Source organism: Pelobates fuscus, chromosome 5, assembly GCF_036172605.1.
Source record: "Pelobates fuscus isolate aPelFus1 chromosome 5, aPelFus1.pri, whole genome shotgun sequence".
NCBI classification, from domain to species: Eukaryota; Metazoa; Chordata; class Amphibia; order Anura; family Pelobatidae; genus Pelobates; species Pelobates fuscus.
This window is the reverse complement of record NC_086321.1, coordinates 296,452,314-296,478,929: the sequence shown is the minus strand read 5'-3', so window position 1 is coordinate 296,478,929 and position 26,616 is coordinate 296,452,314. Positions and strand designations below refer to the sequence as shown.

The 26,616-nt window shown below is 38.7% G+C and overlaps 1 protein-coding gene across 2 annotated transcripts; it reads left to right on the top strand.

The window, feature by feature from the left end:
• The first annotated feature begins 1,653 nt into the window (after positions 1 to 1,653).
• Positions 1,654 to 26,322, top strand: S1PR4 (sphingosine-1-phosphate receptor 4). Of its 2 annotated transcripts, none has more exons than XM_063457332.1 (3): positions 1,654 to 1,722; positions 20,190 to 20,418; positions 24,993 to 26,322. In XM_063457332.1, exons 2-3 carry the CDS (start codon positions 20,219 to 20,221, stop codon positions 25,912 to 25,914), a joined length of 1,122 nt encoding a protein of 373 aa, XP_063313402.1. In that variant the 5' UTR covers positions 1,654 to 1,722; positions 20,190 to 20,218; the 3' UTR covers positions 25,915 to 26,322. The 2 variants fall into 2 exon arrangements, with proteins under 2 accessions (XP_063313402.1, XP_063313403.1); XM_063457333.1 differs by lacking the exon at positions 1,654 to 1,722 and adding an exon at positions 6,818 to 6,908.
• Positions 26,323 to 26,616: the final 294 nt, after the last annotated feature.

Genomic DNA, 26,616 nt, shown 5'->3' with positions numbered 1-26,616 from the left:
GGATAAAACCTACTGTATATAAAAATAAAATGCCATAAGGATAAAAACCTACTGTATATAAAAATAAAATGCCATAAGGATAAAAACCTACTGTATATAAAAATAAAATGCCAGAAGGATAAAACATACTGCATTATAAAATAAAATGCCATAAGGATAAAACATACTGCATTATAAACATAGAATGCCATAAGGATAAAAATATTGCATTTACATGAATACAATCCCACATGGATAGAACATACTGCATAATAAGAATTAGAATCCCACAAGGATATAACATACTGCATATAAGAAAAAAATCCCCTAAGGATTACAACAATATTGCATTTATAAGGCTAAAAGACTGAATATAAGCAATAAAAACCCAAAGCCACCCACTATAAGCAGGAGGCAGTGGTACTCTGACCTGTACTGACTGCAGAGCAGCAAAGAAAGAGGAAATGATGCATGGGGAGGGGAGTTTTATAGTACCTAACTTTTTTCTGATTGGTTGTTTTTTCTGTGCTGCTGTGGAGTTCTAGTAAAGAGAGACTTAAGCAAATACGAAGCCTCCTGTCATGTTATAAAATTAGAATTTTGTCATAATTTTGTATTATTATTTTTTTCACCCCCTTGTTCTACTTTATACATTATTTCTTTTTATGTATTTATCTACAGACTATAGCTTCTGAAATGTTAGATTCAGGAAGCGCAGAGTTCCGCTGATTAGGGTACCTTTTCCAAGCCAGTTTTGTGAATGGGGGTCACGATTGGCTGTGAGTGTCATCTGACCACTCTCAGACAATCATTGGCACCCCGACCCGGCAGCACTCTGCACTTCCTGAATCCAAAATGTCAGAAACCAGATGCCATTGGGGGTAGCTGAGATCGGCGCTGGCTGTAACTTTAGAGTTAAATTGTTTGAAAGGGACACTCTAGGCACGAAGACCACTTCAGCTCATTGAAGTGGTCTAGCGGCAGTGTCCCTTTTGCACTGAAATGTTAAACAGTGCAGTTCCAGAGATACTGCAATGCTTACATTGCAGCTCTAAGTCTGCCCACAGTGGGTGTCTACCAGACAGCCACTAGAGGGTTTCCTGAATACAAACTGACCTTTGGTAAAATAATTATGCTACAGATTGTATCTTTCAAAAACGGCCAATGGCTTATATGGATTTAAAATGTTATAAAATTGTTTGTGTTCCTTAAAGATATTTTAAATGGAAACTATTACTTTAAAAAGGTAAAACACACTAAATTATTTACCAGGAATGATGGATTCACATGATATTTGGAGAACTTGCTACAAATTACTATTATTCCTATGGATAAACTTCCCAAATACATCCTGCATCCAAGAGAGGGAACTTTAAATTTAATAATTAGTGCATGGAGCATGTACTTTAGAGATGTGAGAGGATTTGCAAACAATGTTTGATTTTAGTCAGAAAAAAGACCATGCCTCAAGAAAGTTAACGTGTTGAAATGGTATGGAATAATTGTACACATATATGTTGATGGGTTGATATTATGAGGATGGAGAAAGACAGTAGAATCAGTGGTTAATCAGTTATCACCAACAACGCCCTAACAAGTTGTAGATGCAGGGTGGAGTCCATCCTGTAACCTTGTGGTAGTATGGTTTATGCATAATTATTCATACAGCTGTCACTTCAGGACTATGATCTTCTGAATGTGACATCTGTATCTGTGAGCACATCACTGCCCATCAACAAACAAGTAAGTGAGGATGCACATTGTTGGGACTGAGTGTGGGATAGACTAAAGAAAGAGGATGATTGTCCAGAGACTATATGTCTTTATATTGTATATAGATCTAGATAGCTAGACAGACAGATATATATAGAGAGAGAGACAGATTGACAGTAATAGATAGACAGACAGACAGAAACAAATAGGTAGATAGATAGATAGATAGATAGATAGATAGATAGATAGATAGATAGATAGAAAGATAGATACATAGATAGATAGTGTCCATGTATATGTGGAATTTCACTTATAAGCCAACAGTATATTCTTCACTGTACAAATAAATCTTGGGTATAATAGTGATGTAGTTCATATTTTAATGTTAACTATAATCTAACTATAATGCTGATATAGTTACTTTCTAGCAGAATTAAATAAATGACCTTTGGTGTATAATTATGGACAGTTAAAAGTAAACATTTCTCCCTATGGACCTTAAACTCTAACAAGTTTACCTGACACCTTGTCACAAGGGGATTTCAGTCTAGCGATACAATGGTATAATATGTTTCATCCTATTAAAGGTTTACAATTGCAGCTGGAACATTTACTGTAATTGGTAGTGTTAATGATAACAGTGTTGAGGATCCTATGGCAAGGGGCTTGCAACAGAGTGGTATTATTTAAAGATAATGCATAATGCAACTTGCAGGCTAAAGGTAGTAAGTCATAATGCACTAACAATGCAGTGGTATTATGTAAGCTTATGCCTTATTCACAATAAAGAAAATATTATCTGAGATGGGACGATTCTCTATACTATAAACGCTCACAGTGTGTGGTTTAAATGTAGCATTTTCTTTAAAGCTGCACAGCTTGCTAGTTAGTAATTAAACTTTACTATATGTTGCATCTAAGAAGTATTTTTGTTGGTGTTGTTGAGTTACAACTCAAATCACACTCAGTCTGCAGTTTCATTAAATGTAAGGGTTTATTCACTAAATGTAAAGTAATGTGATTTTAAAATCGCATTGGAAAATTTAAGCCAAAATAGCTGATGTGGAACAAATGCTCCCCAGTTCAGCTATAGACATAGCTTGGTTATTTTAGACTGAATTTTGCAATTCAGTTTTCAGTTTCCCCTATTTCACCATTTAGTGAATATATACTTTAGCCAGCTGTTTCCTAGCCAAAAGCTAAGCCAGCTGGAGGTTAAACAAAGAGATAAAGTAAACATAAACAGAAAACTAGTGATCTAGTTGTGACAGTCTAGTAGTCAAATGACCTAATGTCATATGCATTAAAGAGACACTCACAATACATAGTTGTATTGTGAGCACTTCTGCTTTCCTAAAGTTTTTATGTGTCTGAGTCTGTAAATCTTTTGCTTTATTTTTTGACAATTTTAATAAGTGCTGTTTTCAATGAGAAGCCTCTTTATTGAGAAGGGCTTGCAGATCTGCAGCTTTTGCAAGCTATTGTTTGTTTAATCCAAAGAAAACATTAAGAAACAAATACCTGGGATGTATCTACTAAATAGTTTTAGTAGAAATCAGTGGAATGTTCCTTTAACAATTCGTGGAGTCTATAAAATGTAGGATGGCATCCCTTGTGCACCAGTTTTAAAGTCCAATGGTAAGATGTAAAGCAAATTCCACATTGAGCTTGCAGTTAATGAAGAGAGCTTGCAGATTTGTTAATAAACTCTATAAAGGAATTGCATTAAAGGGATACTCCACTGCCCAAATACAAAATAAATAAAACTCACTGTTTATCAGATATACCCCAAATAAAAACTTGCATGCATTTAAATATGTATTTTTCATTGGGGATATATCTAAAATCAGCTTGCAAAACCTGCAGTTCTCCTGTATGTTGCCTTTGCAAGTCCTCCCATTCTAACCCTGCCCAGACTGTCTGTGGCTGTCCAATCACAGACTTCCCAATACAGCTCAATAAGTAGTCTTTGTAAGTCAGGTGCTCTGAGCAATTGCTGCATCTTGAGGTCAGCTGCATTGAGCTAACAAAAACAGGAAGTAATATTACCTGTTGTCTGGTTGAAAGGGGGGGGGGGGTTAACCAGGTTAATTTATGAAATTGCACTTTTCGCAAAATGAAAAAAGAGCAAGCTGAATCTGTTTAGTGGTCTGGAGTGACCCTTTAAAATCAGTTTAGTATATTGTTCACAGCCCGAATTATAAAACTGTGAATGAGATTTTCAGTAGCCTGATAACAGAGGTTGTATAACTACATCACACCCCACAAACCACAATTTGAGACCACATTGAAGAGACCATTCTGGTATAGAACGGACTATCTACTGCCACTGCTCTTCACTTGTGGATTTGCAGCAGCATTAACTCTAAAGGTATACTTTTAAAGGTATTATTTATTTTTTTGCAGTTATTGTTATTATTATTGGCATTTATGTAGCGCCAATGAAACCTTTTTCAAACATAGTGGAGTGTGGAGAAATAATTTATTTTAAATAAGAACACACAGCAGAGACTTATGGGATAGACACTGTATAGCTGTATTTCTTGTCCTCTTTGAAGTGACATATAACACCGTGGAGCAAACATTTACAGGATTAGGATTAGCATCCTAACAATTGAATTAAAGGATGAAATTAGTAATTTTTTTTTGTTTGAATTGTTTCTACAGCATAATGACACTAAACCCTTTCCATTGGTGGAACCCTAGATGGACAACTTTGCTGGGTGATTTTGTTCTGCTAAACTTGTTTCCCTAGTGGACTGCTAACATCTGACAGCTATTCCAACCATCCCATTATTTAAAAGGAAATTCTGAGCATTTATAAGTGGGGGCAACAAAATGATCCATTGAATAATATAATGCAATCATGTATAACTATACATATTATATTTTATGGTGTTGATACTTGAGGTCATGGTAAATATCTGGATGTCAGATGTTTACCAGTTACAGAGTGAATGTGGCTGGTTGGTTGGTTAGGAACAGGGTGACCTGATCCACCATGTTAACAGGGATACAAATACGTTTCTTATATTTATGAAAACACATGAAAAGGGTTGCCCTACAGTGTGTATAATGCATATTCTGTCTCATTGTCTAATTGCAGGATTCTTCATTGCCTACTTGCTTAATCTAATACACCTTCTTCTGAATTCTACATACTACAGGGCTACACTTTTAATCTGCTGCCCATCAATATGTATATATGACATGTGTCTCAGAAAACATGGTGGATCTGGTCACCCTGGTTATGAAGGAAGGGGGTTGCTTCATTGCTTGTGTAGTGATGATGGCTGATTAGAAAGGAGGGGTGTGTATGTCTAGCAACAAAAAAAAAGGATTTTCAGGAGGGATGGTGGCAAGCTGTCTAGCACGAAGGTTATGTGGCTAGTCAACTAGGTGAGTAGTTATTAAAATGGCTAGCTCAAAGGAATAGTGGTTGGATAGATGCATGGCAAGTGGATGAATGGGAGAGGGATTGTATCCATTTTTTAAGAGAAAAGAAAGGTGGCTAACTAGAAGTATGATAACCAGTAGATATGGGGGAGATTTCTAGTTAGCAGGCAGCTTGAACAGCAAACACGGATGAAGACTGTCTACCTTGCTGGCAGCATGAGCATTAGACAGAGGTAACAGTTGGATGATCCGCAAACGGTGAGAATGTCTGTCTAATAGACAGAGTGAGTAAAAAAGAAAGAGGGCCTGGCTAGCATGCTGAGCTGCCAACAGATATTATTTTGCGGGACCCCCTGGCACACAAACACAGACAAAATCACTAACACACATAAACTATGCAAGACACTTACAGAGATCCACAAATAAGTACACTGATAGACAAACACGTTCTCAAACATACACTGCTACATAGACAGATAAACATTGCAACACACACCATGACACAAACATTAGCACATAAACAGAGATACACAGTCACTCACAGACGTATGTACATATACAATGACATGTACACGGACACAAACAATCACAAACTTACACACACTCTCCTGTTTCCATTCTGTTGGGTGCAGGATGGTGACATCACTGGGATCTAGTAAGAGCTGACTGCAGCATGTCAGTTTCACCACTCTACCTCATGCGACTCTGTGTGCAATAGCAGGAAGTCACATGCAATCACATCTTCCCACATCTGCCGCACGATATGTGGTCTGGTTAGGAGAGATATTAATATCCCCGCAACTGAACCACATAGCAGGTCAGATCACGTCCTAGAGCCAGTACCTGACAAGAATGTAGGTGTTAATGCCATGCTGGCATCCGTGCTAGCATGGATAGTGTGTAGATATAAAGAAGAAAAGTAATATAATGAAGGTACCTGGAATGGTCATCATTTAGAAGTAGTAAAGGTAACATGGTATAGTTTATCTACTAAACAGCAAACTCTTTAGAATTCAGATGGATTTTTAACATTAAAGCGAAACTATAGTGCCAGGAACCCTCCCACCCCCTTATTTTTCAGAAGGGGTAACCCCTTCTGTCACTTACCTTGTTCCACAATGCTTTGCTATCGGGTTTCGGGTGACGTTAAATGTCATCATGAATAGCATGAGGATGTCTAGCGTCATTTAGGCAACCAAAAGTCACCTAACAATCCAGAAGTCCCTCAATCCGGAAGGGTTCACCTTCGCTCCGTCCCCGCCAGCATCAGCCAGCAGGGGAGACCTAATTCGCATGAGCGGCGATGGCCATGCTTGCCTCAGAACAGCGTCATAGGAAAGAATTATACAATGCTTTCCTGCTTTCCTTTCGGGTTTCAGGAGACGCTAAATGTCATCATGAATAGCGTGAGGACATCTAGCGTCATTTAGGCAACCAAAAGTTGCCTAATGACCCGGAAGTCCCTCTAGTTTCTGTCTGGTAGACAGCCACTAGACATGGAGTTAACCCATAAAGCTAATTATTGCAGTTAATTAAAACTGCAATAATTACCTATCCAGGGTTAAGGGACCTGAGAATATGCACCCAGGTAGTTGTCTGGGTGCCTATGGTGTCCCTATAGGACCAAATAGTTTATTTTTACTTAAACTGACTATTTTAACATGAACTTCATTAATTCAGTTTTCATTTCTTTCCAGTTCACTAACTAGAAAACAAATCCTGTACACAATCAAGAATGATTGGTAAATGCATAATACCACTCTAACGTACAAGTAAAATTATTCTCAGATTTTCTGCTGAGCCGATTTAGAAGTAGATAGGTCAGTAAATAGTTGAATAACTGAAAAGAGACAGTCAGATCTCTCCTTTGATCAAGAAGCTGTTACCCCACTGTAGTTCAACACTATATGTATCCACTGTAGACTATTTTCATTTTAAGACATTGCAACACAAGCTAAAACCTGACCAAGGAACATTAAAATGTTATGGTTTATAGATGACCTTGTTGAAAGCAGGTAGGTATGCAGAGGTGTACTATGAAAAGAGGTGCTACAAAAGGCTTACAAGCTATTTGCACTGCTGAAAACCATCATACAAAAGTGACTGCAATGCAATGATTTAAAGAGAAGTTTTGATTCAAGCAACTTAAAGGTATATTCTATCTAAAAATGTGAAAAGTTAAATGCATTTATTTGAGGAACTTTAATTCCATAAGGGTAATTAATAATCATTCCTTAATAAGATGCTGTTATTGTGACAGAAAAGAAATACAAGACTAAAGAGCGATCCAAAATCATAAATGTTGCTGGCAAGGGGGTCCCCTGAAGAACTGGATGTGGTGCAATTAGCTCTGGATCTTTAAAGTTGGTAGAGTGGGCAGAAGGATATTTTTTTATTTTTCATCAGGCAGCTGCTTTTTTCTAAAAAGCAAAATCAGTAGCATAATACTCCACCAGGCCACTTAAAGGACCACTATAGGCACCCAGACCACTTCAGCTTAATGAAGTGGTCTGGGTGCCTGGTCCATCTAGGATTAACCCTTTCTGCTGTAAACATAGTAGTTTCAGAGAAACTGCTATGTGTACCTATGGGTTAATCCAGCCTCTAGTGGCTGTCTCATTGACAGCCGCTAGAGGTGCTTCCGCGCTTCTCACTGTGATTTTCACAATGAGAAGACACCAGCGTCAATAGGAAAGCATTGAGAATGCTTTCCTATGAGACTGGCTGAATGCTCGCGTGGCTCTTGCCGTGCATGCGCATTCAGCCAATGACCTCAGAAGAGGGAGGAGAGTCCCAGCGCCGAGGGAGCCCAGCGCTGGAAAAAAGGTAGGGGATTAACCCCTTCCTCCCCCTTCAGCGCCACGGGAGTGGGCACTATAGTGGTCCTTTAAGGGGAGGGTTAGTGTGCCTTATGTGACTGTCAGAAGGGAGTGCTATAGAACAAAATTTTGCTTCTCACCCCTCTGTTAGTTTAGAAGTGTTATGGGAATCCATTATAGGAACACTATAGGGACAGAAACACAAACATGTATTCCTGTCCCTATGGTGTTAAAAACACCATTTAGCCCCCATGCCACCCTTGCTTTTCAAAATATAGTAAAAGCTTACATTCACTCTAGTATGCTGCTGCTGGTTCTGCCCCTGATCTGCATATTTGGATGACATTATCAGAAGTGATTCTCTCAGCCAATCCCATTTTTTCCCCATAGGAAAGCATTGGATTGGCTGAGACTGTCAAGGAGGTAGATCAGGGGTAGAGCCAACACAAGCCAAACACAGCCCTGGCCAGTCAGCATCTCCTCATAGAGATGCATTCAATCATTGAATCTCCAGTGTCTTCATGCAGAGCCTGAAGAGCCTGTCTGTGCAGCACTGCCCCAGGGCCCCTTTAGTAGCCAGAAGTGGCCAGTGGAGGTATCCCTAGACTGCAATGTAGACATTGCATTTTACTGCAAAAAGCCTGAAGGGAATGATTCTACTCACCAGAACAAATACAATAAGCTGTAGTTGTTCTGGTGACTATAGTGTCCCTTTAAATACCTGGCTGTGCAACATGTGCTTGTTTCTGACTGTGCTTTCCTTAAAATAAAATCCTGGAGAGCACCAGCAGCACACAGTTCATGGGTAGAGAGGGATATGTCATGAGGTAGCTCCACCTCTCTGTTAGTGTAGAGGACATCAAATCGTTATTTGGGCTGATGGGGAAATATGTCTGTTTTGTTCATAATGCCCCATCCACCCTACCTTTCAGCTCATAACACTGGTTGTAGTCAGTAATGGAACTAATGTAGAGAGGGTACTGGCACAAAAACATGTTTGGAGTTCCCTCTATAAGGGTGGCTAAATGGTAGATACCCATCTTTTGTACAACTTTCGCAATGCTTTGCCAGCTTGGATCCACTATGTGCCATTTCTTGCAGAGTTATATTTGTGAGCTGTGTTTGTGTTTGGAAGTAACATGTTTATGTATTGAGAGTGTGCATGTATCTATATATTTGTGTGTAGAGTTGGTATTTTAATGCAGTTGTATGTTTGTATGTACCGTTACTATTTAAAAGCAGTGCTGTACTTGTGTGCAGTGTTTGAATGTGTTTGTATGTAGAGTTTGCTTTTGACTGCTGGGATGTATGCCCCACACATACACACTGAAACACTGATATGCACATATACACACTGACACACAGACACTAAACAAACATATAAACATTGCTACATACACAAAAACACTAACACACACAGATGCACAACGATACACACAAACTGACTTATACACAGATAGATACACACACACAGATGCACACATATACACACACTGAGACATGCACATATGCACATACTGACACACACAGATGTACCCATATACACACACTGACATAAAAAACGGATTCCCACATATACTAACACATACACACAAGGTTCCACACATATACACACACAGACATATTACAATTTATATATTTTTACACCCCATCCCCTCACTTCCATACCTAACGGGTGCAGGAGGGAGGCTTCCCTGGGGTCTAGTGGCATCTGCCTGAAACTGATGGGAGTCTGGTAGAGGCTATTCATCCTCTCGGGTCCTACTCTCTCGTCCTCTTCCCTGTGGTCATTGGTTAGCCCGACTTGTACTCAGCACCCTGACTTCACACCAAACAGGCTGGTAAAAAATGCCTGACCGTGCCCTTGATCAAAGGTGGCCATTTGGCGGCCCTAACTCCCTGAGCCAACTGATGGGCCCACCTAACCTTGCAGTCACACCAGCGGTAGTTCCACACCTTATTGTAGTAGTAGATAAAAGTCTAAAAAAAAAACAACCACATTTTAGCACCCTATGAATTTTCACCAACTCCTATCTTGGGAAACTTTTAATTTAACCACATCACTCATCCATTTCAGCACCTTCCTTTAACGTTCTAATGCCATCATTTACCACCCCTTTACAATGAGTTACACCTCCAGTTATAGCTCTTTCATTTCACCATACATTTCTCATCCTAGACATTACATTGCAGCATATTCTCATCCATCCCAGCTTTGTCCTCCAATTTATTACATCTCTATCCCTCACAGCTCACTCCACGCATTTCACAGAACTCTTCCATTTTTAACACTAGGAGGGTTATTTACCAAACTGAGAATTATCAGAAATTCAAAATGAATTCAAATTAAATTTTAGATTTGTGGCAAACTAGATGCATAACTGACTTGGAGAATATTTCCACTTCAGCTGTTTTGGCCTTAAATTTGAAATACGGTTTACATTCACTTGGAATTCTCACTTTAAAAAAATAAAGCTGATAGCCATCCTTTTGTAGACATTTATAACTCAGCTGTCTCCCCAATGATTGCTGGTGCAGGGGATGGCCTGTCTGGTACATCCACACTCTAAAGTGTGGGCTGGGGATCTTCAGGAGTCTGTCTTTTTGGGACCATTTTTAAAAATTAAGTTTTCGATAAAATAGACCAAACACCCCAGTGAGTGACAGCCAGTATTTTCTTCAGTTTCAGGTTGCTCCACAGAGCTAAGAAAAGTGGCATGCATGCTGGGCTAAAGTGCACCTACCTGCCTCATTCTCAATGAGTTACAACTCAAGCACAGCGGTTTCTTGAGGAGAAGCCTCTGATTGGTGTATTCCAAAGCAGCCCCAGGAGGGCTTGCAACAGCTGCAGATAACAGGAATAGAAAAAAAAGGAACTCTGGCGAAAATAAGGTTGCAGAAGCCAATGTAATAGATCCTCTCATTTCCCAAATTCTAGATGAATAAGGAGGAATTATTGCTCATTACAACCATCACATGACTAAGGTTCATTACATGAAATGTTACCAGTTTGGTCTATTTCTATGGGCAGAAGACAGGGGCTTGTGGGCATTGGTTAGCAGTATTAGATAGACTGGTATTTATTATTTTTATTCAAAGAGTATGGACCTCTCTAACAATACGTAAAGGTTATTGGTGGTAAATATTGTGAGTAACTAGTATACGGAAGTAGATTGTTATCTTTAGATTGTAAGCTCATGGGCTATCTAACTAAGCACTTTTTATAAAAAAAAAGTTTTAATAGGTAGATCTCATCTTATAGGCAGGACCCTGTTAACCAAAAATAAAAATAAAAAAAAATACAGTATCTCACAAAAGTGAGTACACACCTCACATTTTTGTATATGTTGTTATATCTTTTCATGTGACAACATTGAAGAAATGACAGTCTGCTACAATGTAAAGTAGTAAGTGTACAGCCTGTATAACAGTGTACATTTGCTGTCTCCTCAAACTAACTCAACACACAGCCATTAATGTCTACGCTGTTGGCAACAAAAGTGAGTACACCCCTAAGTGCAAATGTCCAAATTGGGCCCAAAGTGTCAATATTTTGTGTGGCCACCATTATTGCGCTCCCCCACCTTCCGTTTAAGGATGCCCCACAGATGCACAATAGGGTTTAGGTCTGGAGACATGCTTGGCCAGTCCATCACCTTTACCTTCAGCTTCTTTAGCAAGGCAGGGGTCGTCTTGGAGGTGTGTTTGGGGTCGTTATCATGTTGGAATACTGCCCTGTGGCCCAGTCTCTGAAGGAAGAGGATCATGTTCTGCTTTAGTATGTCACAGTACATGTTGACATTCATGGTTCCCTCAATGAACTGTAGCTCCCCAGTGCCGGCAGCACTCATGCAGGCCCAGACCATGACAATCCCACCACCATGCTTGACTGTAGGCAAGACACACTTGTCTTCGTACTCCTCACCTGGTTGCTGCCATGCACGCTTGGCACCATCTGAACCAAATAAGTTTATCTTTGTCTCTACGGACCACAGGACATTGTTCCAGTAGTCCATGTCCTTAGTCTGCTTGTCTTCAGCAAACTGTTTGCGCATCATCTTTAGAAGAGACATCTTTCTGGGAGGAAAGCCATGCAGACCAATTTGATGCAATGTGCAGTGTATGATCTGAGCCCTGACAGGCTGAACCCCCACCCCTTCAACCTCTGCAGTAATGCTGGCAACACTCATACGTCTATTTCCCAAAGACAACCTCTGGATATGACGCTGAGCAAGTGCGCTCAACTCCTGTGGTCTACCATGGCGAGGCCCGTTCTGAATGGAACCTGTCCTGTGAAACTGCTGTATGGTCTTGCCCACCGTGCTGCAGCTCAGTTTCAGGGTCTTGGCAATCTTCTTATAGCCTAGGCCATGTAGAGCAACAATTCTTTTTTTCAGATCCTCAGAGAGTTTTTTGCCATGAGGTGCCATGTTGAACTTCCAGTGGCCAGAATGACATTAATGACTGTGAGTTATTTTGAAGGGATAGCACATTTCCACTGTATACAGGCTGTGCACTTACTACTTTACATTGTAGCAGAATGTCATTTCTTTAGTGTTGTACTCACTTTTGTGAGATACTCTCACTGTTTATTAGATTGAATTTTGCATTTCATTTAGTCTGTACTTTTTGTTAAAATTAAACAAAAAGCTGAAGTTCTTTTGAGGTCTGGAGTGTCGTTTTAATGGTTCATGTAAGTGAATCTTGTTCTTACAGTGGTTTCTATGGAATTTATTTTTATCTATATAGTCTTGGTTTTCTAAAACAAAGGGCAATGTAATTTGGAATATAGTTGAACAGGACAGTGCCCACTTTTCATATACAAAGTCTTACAGAGGGTTTTGTAAGCATTCCATATTTAGTTTTCATTTTGTGTGATTGATTTAGTGTTTTGACATACTTATATAATATAAATTAATCTGTTATACATTTACTTTATTTTCTATATGTTTGCTATTTAGTTACATAGCGACATCGCTAAAAAAATACTTGCGTCCATCAAGATCAGCCTTCCTCACATATGTTTTTGCTGTTGATCCAAAAGAAGGCAAAAAACCCAGTCTGAAGAGCTTCCAATTTTGCAACAAGCTAGGAAAAAAATCCTTTTTGACCCCAAACTAGCAGTCAGATGTCTCCATAAATCAAGCAGCTATCACCCCACTAATTAGAAATTATATCCCTGTATGTTATGTTTTTGCACGTATTTATCCAATTGCAGTTTAAACATCTGTATGGACTCTGATAAAACCACCTCTTCAGGCAGAGAATTCCATATCCTTATTGCTCTTACTGTAAAAAAAACTTTTCTTTGCCTTAGATGAAATCTCATTTCTTCCAGCCTAAATGTGTGACCTTGTGTCCTATGTATAGCCCTGTTTATGAATAGATTTCCAGATAATGGTTTGTACTGGCCCCAAATATATTTGTATAATGTTATCATATCCTGTCTGAGACGCCGTTTTTCCAAACTAAAGAGATTTACATTTTTTAACCTTTCTTCGTAGCTAAAAATGCTCCATTCCTTTTAGCAATTTTGTAGCTCGTTTCTGCACTTTTTCTAGTGCCATGATATTCTTATTTAGAACAGGTGCCCAAAATTGCACAGCATATCCAAGGTGTGGTCTTACCAGTGATTTATAAAGAGGCAAAATTATATTTTCATCTCGAGAATTTATGCCCCTATTTATACATGACAAAACCTTACTGGCCTTAGCAACTGCAGATTGACATTGCATATTGCTGCCTAATTTGTTGTCTATAACAATTCCCAAATCCTTCTCATGTGTGGTTAACCCTAATTCACTACCATTTAGGGTGTAAGTTGCTTGTGCATTCTTGACCACAAAGTGCATTTCTGTACGTTAAATTTCATCTGCCCTTTTAGTGCCCAGTCCCCCAATCTATCCAAATTCCTCTGCAGCAAAGCAATATCCTGCTCACATTTTATTACTTTACAAAGTTTTGTGTCATCTGCAAACACTGAAACATGGCTTTCAATGCCTATTTCAAGATCATTTATAAATATGTTAAATAGAAGCGGACCCAAAACAGAACCCTGAGGGACACCACTTACCACTTTTGTCCAGCCTGAAAATTTACCAATAATGACAACTCGTTGTACTCTATCCTTAAGCCAATGCTCTACCCAAGAACAAGAATAATCATCTAGACCAATTTCTTTTAGTTTGAAGACTAACCTATTTTGAGGAACCGTATCAAATGCCTTGGCAAAATCCAAGTGGATCACATCCACTGCACCACCCTGATCTATACTTCTACTTACTTCTTCTTGGAATGCAACTAGGTTAGTTTGACATGACCTATGTTTCATAAAACCATGCTAATTATTGCTAATAACAAAGTTCTTCCCAATGAATTCCTGAATATTATCCCTTAATAGCCCTTCAAATATTTTCCCACTCACAAGTTAAGCTGGTCTATAATTTCCAGGCAAGGATTCTGAACCCTTTTTAAATATAGGAACGACATCTGCCTTCCTCCAATCCTCAGGTACAATACCTGAAATAAAAGAATCTAGAAAAATTAAATACAGAGGTTCACTTTTTTACCCACTTAGCTCCTTAAGTACTCGTGGGTGAATACCGTCAGGCCCCGGAGCTTTATTTACATTAATTTTCTTTAACAGCTGTAGCACCTTGACTCAAGTTATCCAATCACAAGTTATCTGCAAGTTTTTTTCAGCAATAATTTGCATATCTCTTGCCATAGGATCAACATTGATATATACTAAAGAAAAATAGTTGTTTAAAATGTCTGTCTTTTCCTGGTCTTCAATAGCTAACAGACCCATCTCTGTTTCCGGTGTACCTACACTTTAATTTTTTTTGTTTTTTTAGAATTGGTGTACTTGAAAAAATGTTTGGGATTGGTTTTGCATTCTTTGGCTATCAATTTTTCATTTTCTAGTTTAGCCACTTTAATTGCCTTTCTGCAAGCATTATTGGCTTCCTTATATCTTATATAAGATGCCTCTGATTTGTCCGATTTAAATGCTTTAAATGCTCTTTTCTTATTTGTAATCTCTTGTTTTACTTCTCTACTAAGCCACATTGGTTTTAATTTGTTTCTCTTATATGTATTACCCAATGGTACATACTGAGAAATGTACCTTTCTAATATTTGTTTGAATAGTTTCCATTTATCCTCAGTGTTTTTTTTCACTAAGGAGTTTATGCCAGCCGATATGTTGTAGAGCTGCCCTAATCTTATTGAAATTGGCTTTTTAAAAATTATATGTTTTAGTGCTTTTGCTTTTTTTTTTGTTTATTTAAAAAATTACCATATTGTGATCACTATTTCCCAAATGCTCCACCTATTTGAATGTTGGTCAAAAGATCAACATTGTTTGTTATAACGAGATCCAGACAAGCATCCTTTCTAGTTGGTGCTTGTACCAGTTGTGACATAAAAGTGTAATTTAACACATTCAAAAACCTGATTCCCCTTGATGAAGTACTAGTCACTCTATCCCAATTTATGTCTGGGTAATTAAAATCTCCAATAATTAACATGTTACCCCGATTTGCAGCTCTCCCAATTTGCTCTAACAGCTGTTCTTCCTTAGTAATATTTACATTAGGTGGTTTCTAACATATCCCAACCAATAATTGATTTCCCTTGAGTTATTACTGTTTCTAAAATATTTATGACTGTCACCAGGTAAAGTATCCCAAAGGAGTTATATCTTACATCTAGCATCCTAATAATTCTGTAATTGGTTTGTGTTTGGTGATGAGTATCCTGGGAGTTACTCAGTAACTAGGTGACACAATGTGTAGTTTTACAGGATTTCGTTTTTCTTTAGATACATAGTTTCCTAATTTATTTGTTTATTCAAATAAGCAATGTATTGCAAAATAAAAAAAATAAATAAAAAAAACTGTAACTTTAAATGGGTGTCTTGGAGGCTTTGTCTGGGAGAAAGTTCTCCTTCGCAGTCTACTGGGGAAGTCAGTGAAATCACGTGGTATACTAGCAGTACTGTTTACTGAGATCTGAAAGTCTGACTGTTCCCCACCCTTCCTGTTTCAACCCCTCACCCAAGTCTGATAAATGTGGACCAACGCCTAAACCCAAAACAGGAAACCCCAGCATACCTGCTGGGCATTGTGTACAAATATAACATTTTGAACTTTAATTTTGTGCATGTACAGATTATTATATCTGCATCCAAAAATCAGTATGTATAGAAAAAATTATAGCACTGCATGCAATAATATGGAGTATTGTGAGTTGCAGTTCACAACCTTTAGGTGTATGAGTTAATATGAAGCCTGAATACCAGAAGGGGGCTGAATGGTGCGTCTGTTATAGACTACTTTATTCAGATGAGTATACATAGCTCTGTAAAAATAAGAAAAACGTGTAAGTGGCACCTCTGACTTAAGGCAAGACACCAATCAGTGAATTGTGCACGTGCTGTTCCTCACAAAAAGTGTCCTCCCTCTTTTACCTCTAACTTACAAGATACTCAAAATATAATAATAATAATAATAATAATTAATAAACCTCTTCAAGCAATTATAAAATAATATAAATATAGCAGAAAATACTTTCTAGTAGTGATGGTAGATACAGTCATGGGAAAAATGATTTTCTCTTTGAATTCTATGGTTTTATATATCAGGACATACATATCAGGATATAACACCATAGAATTCAAAGGGTGTACTTTCTTTTTCCCTTGACTGTAACCCACTACAGTATAATATCAGAAATTATGGAATATCTGAATTACAAAAAAATAAAAATAAACGTGCAGAGAGTGATAATAGCGCACCACAAAGCTGGTGAAATTGATCATAAGCCCACTCACACGATGCAGAGCTGTGGCCAAGCTCTGTATAAGGTGCTCTTGCAAGTATCAGGCTGAAAAGGAGGAACTCCACAGCAGGACATATGAAAAGTGACAGTGTGTAATTAAAAGTATATAAATAATGCATTTCTCTTCCTCACTTTTTTTTTTGGTTATTTAAAATATAAATAATAAAAAATTTTTGTCTTTAATTTTTTCATTTTATATATAAATAATGATTTTTTTTTTTTTTTTTTTTTTTTTTTTTTAGCATTCATAGCTATGTGCAGTATTTGTTAAAACATCTAACAATTAAAGTATTTATTAAAGGTATTAAAATGCAGCAGAAGAACATTGTCTCACCGTAGTGGGACCTGTAAAAAAAATAAAAATAGAAAGAATGGCAGAAAATAGGTGGGGGAGAAAGTGAAACACTGACATAAGGATCATTTCTGGAGACAAATAGTTGTAATCCATTGCCTTTAAAGAGAATACAGACAAATGAATGTAAGACTCTACAGGAATAATACGTTTGATCTCATATATCCAGCCATCTAAGAATGAATTTAAAGCTTTATGTTATTGTTTTCCATGATCTTTCTAGTAAGCAGGAGGGTTTTCCAGTTTTTGGTAACACATAATTTATTTCATGTAAATTGTATTTAATCATTTACTGGTCTTGTGACAGTTGCCTCTGATTAATTTGCACACAACTTTGTCAGAAAAATATTGCATAGCAAAACTCATATTTTATTATGTAAGATGGGTTATATAGGAATTTTGCAGTGATAACATATATATCCTATTTAAATACCCAGATCATATAATTATAATAATACATTAGTGATTCATGAATTCATTATACTAAATCTGAATACTTGGGGATTTTAATATCCCAATCAACAACCTTAACTGCCCTGATGCCTCTCGACTGCTCTCTGCAAACTCCTCCTTGGATTTATCCCACATTATGATAACACCCATATTATGATAACCCCATAGCCAGACGAAGTCCTTCTGAAGGCATCTTTGATTATAGTTTAAGGTTGTGGCTTTTTGAAAGCAAGAATTTATAAAATCAGCAATGTGAATCATTCCCTCAATGACTATATCTGCCAACAATCCAGTGAATGTGATTGAGGACAGGGTCAGACTCCTCAATAAGCAGAGTAGGCACCTGCTTTGTTTCCTGTAGGTGGCGCCTGTTTTTCATACTTATAATGTGCCATTTTGGAGCTTAGGAGAGGTGTGATAAAGAGAGATAAGCACCAGGAGCCTTGGCCAGTGCCTTCTGTAGTTCAGTCAGTAGCAGACCTGCAGGGATTTTTATAGAGGGTTTAAAAATCAGTGCTGTTCCAGCTCCTCCACTGTCTCGGTGTGAGGCTGCTTGGAAAATGGAAGTGAACACTTCCAATCTGTCCACTAACAGCCTCTCAGGAAATCTCTACAGGAGGAACAATGACAGCAATGAGTGAAGCATACTGTATAAAAGCTCCTGCAGTCCTATCATCAATCATCGGAGGGTGACTGGACCGTAGGAGACATAGGATAATGAGTATTTTGCAAATAGTATTTCGAATTTCACATGCCCTAACACCCCTTTTCCACAACCCTAATATTAACACATCCTAAAACTTCCCACCCCCCCTCCCAAAAAAAATGCATCTTCAGCTGTGTGTCTCTTAACTCCCCTTTTGAATTTCTTGCCCCTTGTATGTCTTGACCCTCTTTTTGTATCTTAACCCCTTTTGTGTCTTACATCCCGTTTTTCCTTTTGTGTCTTACACCCATCTTGAGTGTCTCTTACGTTCTCCTTTGTGTTTCTTAGTTTTCCCCAGCCCCTTTGTGTGTCTCTTACTTCCCCGCAGCCCCTTATGTGTTTCTTACTTTCATCAGCCTATTTTAGTGTTTCTAACTCAGCCAGTCCATTTGCATGTAATTTTCCCCTTCCTCAGCTCTTTTGTGTGCAACATTGTCGCCTTCTCCAGCCCCTCTGACACACACAGAGTGGCTAGGGAATCAAACAATGACACACACAGAGGTGCTGGAGAAGTAGACAATGACACATACAGAGGGGATGGGGACAATAAAACACACAGAGGGGATACCGAAGGGGACAATGACACACACATTTTCCTTAGCCCTTCTGTGCTTGTTATTGTCCTCTTCCCCAGATTCTATAATACCAGTTATGCCATATTGTTCTTAGATACCATACATCTAACTCCCCATTTTCTTACTCAAGCTTCTTGCTGTAGTAAGCAGGCATCTAAAGTTACCATTCGTCTTTCTTAATTTAAAAAATATGTATTGAATACTTCCTTAATTGCTCCCTAGTTCCGTAGTGCAGTATTGTACTACACTCTCCCCATCTCAACTCTGGAGTGTTTTTAAGTGTAAAGTCTGTTTTGCCTTAGACCTTCGTCGTTGTAAGAGGTTTTAGGCTACACAGAACTTTATTATCATTTTTTTTTGTATTATTATTCTTTATTTAAAATTTCAATTAGAGAGAACAGATGAATAAACAACAGATGCAGAATAAAAGTGTGGAATCTTTATTGGCAAACAGACATAAACATAAAAAACAATGCCATATCAAATGGACAGTGTTAATTATGTGACTCCTAGAACTCCCAGTTGCTGACAAAAAGCATAAAATATAGGAAATGCCTCTAAATCAATAAATAAAGGGAAGAAAACCTCTCAACAAGAGATGACATTGAGGTGCAAAAAAAAACAAAAACAATATAGGGATAGTGAAAAAAGATAAGAGGTTCAGGTCAGAGGCAGTTTAATAAAAAAAAAGTGGTCTGGAAATAAAATATCAAGTGGGCATAAGAGTCTCAAGGTAAAAGAAAGAGGGGAAGCGAAAGAGAGCGACGTGAGAGGCTGTGCACACCATCCTGCAACTCAACACAGACCAGAACTATGGCAGAGAGGGGAAAAAATTGATAAATCTCAGGAAGCAAAAAAATAGGTTGCGTGCCATGGTTCCCAAATCCTAGTCAATGACTCTGGGCTATCATGTACCAGTGCTATAACTCAGTCTATTGTGACTGCCTAATTAACCTTGTGAGATATAGTGAACATTCTGGGTAGCCAAAAGGTGTTCCACAATTTGAATATCTGCATGCTTACAATGCTATTCTGAACGCTATTTTTAGATTAGTTATTAGTAATTTTCATTTTGAGTCAATGTCTTTAGAGGTTTAGATAAAAGAAGGCCAAAGGGTCAAAATAAACTAGTTATTTGAAACAAGTGGACACTATTACACATTGAGCAAAATGGTTTACTGGGAAATGGTATGTATTAAAGGGAGACTTAAAGGGGAAATAAAAGTATTTAAAGTGTCAAAACATAAGTGGAGGCATGTGAATGGTGGGATGGATCTCTCTTGGATCATTTTTAAATAAAATCAAAAGGAAACAATTCCCATAGTCATTGTGTTTACCAATTTGTTTTCCAGATTTCACCATCCTCATAGAAGTTGGCATCATGAATTCTACATTTGACCCATTTCAGTGCCTGGAGCTTGTGAAGAGAAAAGACATAAACATTATTGTGTTGCATTATAACTTGACTGGGCGAATGACTAACCGATCAAGCAATGGAATGTCAATTCTCAATATACTTTTTATATTTATCAGCATCTTTATCATTCTTGAGAATCTCTTCGTACTAGCAGCTCTGCTGAGGTGGGAGGAACGTTTATTGTTGTCTTTGATGTTCTTAAATGAAACGAACAAGAAAAAAAAAATCTGCCAATTTACAATCTGTACTCAAAATTACCCATTATTTCTGCCTATGTAATCATGTATTACAGTGATGTTTTACAACTCTCATCCTCATCCTCACTCTGCTGCTCATTATGTTCATGCTGAATGGGTTATTTAAAGGGATATGCATCACTTTGAGACAACTGTATCATGCAAAACAACAAAGAAAAGAGTTACTTGTGCACTATCGCAAATTCCTATGCATAGTTAAAAACTGGAGAGTTTTAGTATTACTCCAATGGCCATTAGGTGTTTTCTTACCTGCCACGTCAAAGCAAATCTCTTAAGTGAGTCATACACTAACAATTTGCCTTGCTTCTTTCTGCTTCAGGTAAAAAAAATCTCTAATGAGATATGGAGGGCTTTAGAAAAATACAGCTCACTACTTATTATAGGTGAGGTATATTTGTATATGCTTAGGGATTTGGGATAGTGCGCAAGTAACTCTTTTCTTTGGTTTTTATTGTGTGTGTTGGGGTTGATGTGTACTATGGTCATTGCTGCTGCATTTGAGTAGTTTGAGTGCAAGGCTTATTTTGGTATGTTTGTTCTTGCTTTTGTATTACACAACCCTATTACAATGCTGCCACCAACCACATGTGTTCCCTATTAAGATTTAATAAGCAAGTAGGGGTTTAGAAAGATACCCCTATTAGTCTCATTAGATATTTTTTTACCTGAAGCTGAAAGAAGCAAGGTGAATTGTTAGTGTTGGACCTACCTAAGAGGTTTGCCTTGATGGTGCAGGTGAGCTTAGACCAAATGTCCATTGGAGTGGTATTAAAAACTTCCAGTTATTTAAATATGCATAGGGATTTTTGTGATAGTGCATAAGTAACTCTTTTATTTTTGTATTGTATGTATTGGGGCTGATGTGACTATGGTAATTGCTGGAGCCCAGGATCTGCTACTAATGAGTTGGTCCAGATAGCACAGGACATGTTCAGAGGTCTTGTGTCCATGCCTCGATGCATCGCAGCTGTATTCGCAGCACGATGGGGGACGTACATGATATCAGGCATGTGGTTTTATGTGGCTGATCATCAGGGCCGTCTGGCCAAAGCATTTTCTTGGGCCCCCTGGATTCTTCACCCTTCTCCCCCCACACACACACACAATCACGCCTTTCACTGACAGACATACGGAGACATTCACAGATACATATTGACACACACAGACATACACCAACACACAACAAATATATATTGACTGATATATTGCCACACATTCAGACATATCAACACACAGAGACATACAGACATACTGACACACACAGACATACACTGACAGACATACTGACACACACACACACAGACACTGACAGACAGACATGCTGACACACACAGACACATACACTGACAGACATACGGACACACACAAAGACACTGACAGACAGACATGCTGACACACACAGACACATGCACTGCAAGACATACTGACACACACACAGACACTGACAGACAGACATGCTGACAGACACATACACTGACAGACATACTGACACACACAAAGACACTGACAGACATGCTGACACACACAGACCCATACACTGACAGACATACTGACACACCCACAGACACAGACAGACATGCTGACACACACAGACACTGACAGACATACTGACACACACAGACACTGACAGACCGACATGCTGACACGCTCAGACACATACACTAACAGACATACTGACACACACAAAGACACTGAGAGACAGACATGCTGACACACACACACATACACTGACAGACATACTGACACACACACAGACATACTCTGTCCCTGTTTCTCACTTAATTTGGTATGGTTTTTGTATTATTTTGATATGTTGTATCTTTTTTGGGGGATTTGACTATACTAGCATTTTAGTTGTTTGCTTATAGTTTTTTTTTTCACCTATATATTACGCATTGTGCGCTCAGAATTTTTTCTGGTAGATGTGTTATAGCATTATGACTTTGCATCTTGGGTTTAAAATTTAAAGAGACATTCTTATAGTATATACCCATTTAATAAAGATTTTTCTTGTACATAAATACGTATGGTTGTGCTCCTTACTCTATTCATATTGATATGTATTTTGGGGGATAGAGCCTTATGTAAGTGAGCACCCAGCATTTACTTATTTAGCTTCATTTTGGGGTTATTTTGCAGTTAAGTTGAGTGTGCCCACCTTGTTTCATTTGTATTACAGACAGACATACTGACACACACACACAGACACAGACAGACATGCACACACACACACACACACAAAACATTTGTACCGGTTTCCTACCTTGCCTGGCTCAGCCCCACTCCTCTCTGTCTCCTTGCTGTTTCCCACTTGGCTCTCTGTGGGAGGAAGTGACAGCCGTAAGTCACTTCCTCCCATAGAGAACAGAGAGCCGCGCACCGCACAGCCGGCTACAGGAAAGCAAGAGGCCCGGTCGTGCTGTTAAAGGACCAGAGCGCGCAACCAGGCCCCTGCTTACAAATGCCCACCTGGTGGCTCTTAGTGAATGGGCCACCTGGTGGGCCTCCTTCTTGGGCCCAAGGGGTGGGAATAGTTAAGGGCAGCGGGGCCCATGGGGCAGCTGCCTTGGGCCCCCCAGCATTACCTGGGCAGCTGCCCCGTTTGCCCTGAGTTAAAGACGGCCCTGCTGATCATACACACACAATCACAGACACATACATACACAGTCACACATGCATATGATTTTTGTTTATTTAAAGTGGTCCACTCAGCCTCCTAACCTGTGCCTGGGAGGGTTGGAGTGGATTCTCTCCCTGGTGGCCAGTGGTCGCTGCTGGGATCACCGTGCTCTTCCTGTACAGGTCCCATTTTTGTCTTATAAGATGCTGTTGCCAAGGTGACATCACATTCCATCTGCAATCACACAATTCAGAGCACATCAAGGAACTGTGCAGGAAGAGCACAGTGAGTACATAGCTTCCTCATGAGCCGTACCCCCGGCCCCTTGGGCAGTGTAGACATCTGCTGTGTGGGTAGACAAGAGCCTACTCTGCCATAGTGAAAGAGTTGAGCAGTTTTTGTTTTCCATTCCTGGGGTACCCCAAGCCCTCCTGGAGTACCGTAAGACAGCCTCCTGCTTGGGGTTAGATGACCATGATTTTATACTGGGCATTTGCAGGCTTTAGGTTGGCAACCCCTGAAATAGAAGCTAAAAAAATGTACTTTTCAGAGATCGTTGCTAGGCTCTAGAAACATCTGTGACTTGAGTTTAAGTGAGAAATTGTTCACCTCCTACAGTAACAGAGTGATAGGGATACGTAACAACATATCCCTGCCTCTATTTATTATGTCCCCTCTGCTCTACCCATGAACAGTGTGCTCATGATGTTCTCTAGGATCTCAATGAAATAGCTGGAAACAAACACATGCTGCACAGTGAGGTATTCAGTGAGATCCCACCATTTGACCTAAGTAATAGAGGGTTGTGCAGCAAAGTTCTGGTAACCAGTACCCCCTCTCAGCAGTGGCTTGGCACTATACTACTTATGTTTCTGTTTTCTAATAGGTGGTTGCTTTGAGAAGTAGCTTTATATTGTAAAACTAAAACAACTAAAAAAAATCCTACAGTTCTCCACCAACTGTAAAGATTCAGAGATAGAGAGCCCCACATCCAAGGATTCAGCCTCCAAACCGCCCCCCTCCCCCCAGCAACACATTATTATTATTATTGCCATTTATATAGCACCAACAGATTCCGTAGCGCTTTACAATATCATAAGAGGGGGGATTTAACTATAAATCGGACAATTACAAGAAAACTTACAGGAACCATAAGTTGAAGAGGACCCTGCTCAAACGAGCTTACATTCTATGTTAATGGTACCTCATCCCTGTTTTTGCTGTTTTTGTTTTTCTTTACTTTAGTTTTCCTGTAGGCTTAACTTTTATTTTGCCAGAATCTATTTTTAATATTTACAAATGTTATTTACCAAAAACTCACTGAAGGCATATTTTAGTGAAGTAAAATTACATGTAAAACATTTACAGGTCGATTTATTAGAACCCAATGCTGTAAAGATATGCCAACATTTTATTTACTGACTGGTGCAACTCAGTCGCAATGCCTTAAAATGGATTCTGAATGGAATTAGTTTGCTCCCATAGAAAACCATAGCAATTGTACTAGAAGGTTCAAGTAAAATAATTAAGTGATGATGACATTATACCATTTAAAGTAGACTTAATAAAATGTATATTCAGGTGCAACTATAAATCACTCTGGTGTAAAGTCAGTTATTACTCCTATTATCGATACAGGGATGAAAAAAATGGGAAACTGTACAACAAATTCTTATGTATGATGTGGTGGACAGGTAGCAGGATAGCAGCCATAACAAGAGAACAAGATAGAAAACATGTTCACAATAAAAGCATAGGGATATATTAAGAGATAATTGCTTAAAAACTAGGACAATTGTACAGCAAACAAAAACTAATAATTAAAAAAACACTAATCCAACATATTCTGTCTGTGTTCTAGGTATCTCCATTTGAAACGGTGGGTTTATTGCTGTTTGGCCAATATTGCCTTCAGTGACCTCTTGGCTGGTTTCTCCTATCTACTGAACATCTGCCTCTCAGGCGCTAACACGTTCCTCCTGAGTCCAGAGCTCTGGTTTGTAAGGGAAGGTCTTGTCTTCACAACGTTGGCTGCCTCCATCTTCAGCTTGCTTGTAACAGCAGTAGAGCGCTACTGTACAATGGTGGTGATAACTTCAGAAAATCACTCAGTAAAGAGCATGCGAGTTCAGGGCTTGATTATCTTATGCTGGATATTGGCTGCTGTGGTTGGATTTTTGCCACTCCTTGGTTGGAACTGCGTGTGTCACATTGAGAGCTGCTCGAACGTCCTTCCTCTTTATTCCAAAAAGTACTTACTTTTCAGCCTTATCCTGTTGGCTGTTACATTGGTTGGTATTACTGGATTTTACTGCACCATTTACTATTTAGTGTGTACTAGTGCAAAGCGAGTAGTGGTCACAAACCAAAGCAAGCGTGCCTTCCATTTGCTCCACACTGTTATCATCATTCTAGGTACCTTTATCTTCTGTTGGAGTCCACTGTTTGTAGTCCTTTTGATGGATACTGCATGCTCTCCTACTTCCTGCCCAATACCACTTGGACTGGAATGGGTGCTAGCATTGGCCCTCTTGAACTCTGCTTTGAACCCACTCATTTACTCTTTTCGAAGCTCAGAGGTTCGCAAAGCAGTATTAGCGGTGCTTTGGTGTGTCTGCTCTAAGGCTGGAGTGCCGTTGCCTGCCTCCTGCAGACTAGGCACAGATATTACTTCAGGCTCATCAAATGAGAGTTCTATTAGAAAGAGAAGTAGTGTGCGTCTTTCAAAGGCGCTCAGTGTCAGGAGCCCTTTAACAAGTATCTCAAGTGTGCCCAGTCAGTAAACATGGCTCTCAAAGTACAATCAGAAAAGAGGTTGGTCCCTCTTACCTGTTTTCAGAAATTAATATTTGTATCTACTCAGGAGCACATTAAGCCTTGGTCCTGAAGTATGCGGTGCAGATGTTCACCTGATGAACTGTTACTGACTCCAAATCAGTAATGCTGCACTACAAATAAAATCACCAAGGATAGATAAATGAATTTGAAAAAGGGAGTTTGGAATCCAGCAAATACTGGATTCTGATAGCAGCCAGTCCTGAAAGGTTACCTAGTGAAGATAATGTGAAACAATATGGATAAAGAATTTTTAGCAGTTTTTTGAAAACTGTATCATAAATCTAACATTTATTTGCTGTATATAATAAGCCTGTATACATTCAAAGACAAGTTAAAATGAAAGTAAGATTGTATTTACGTGTAATTGTACTACTCGTAAATGTGTGTGTGCCTTTGGTATATATATATATATATATATATATTTTATTCCTGGTAAAGTTAAGACAAAATATAAAACAAGAGGCCATCTGATCTCTTTAAACCACATAGGTATGTTGTTTTTATTGTTTCCATTAAAGTGTTGACATATGATGCCGCTATTTATTTATAATTATAGAAAAGGGATATTTAGAGGTGAAGAAGGCTCTGCTCAAGCATGCTTACAATCTATGAAGATTTGAAGTAGGTGATGTATATTAGGTGTCTTG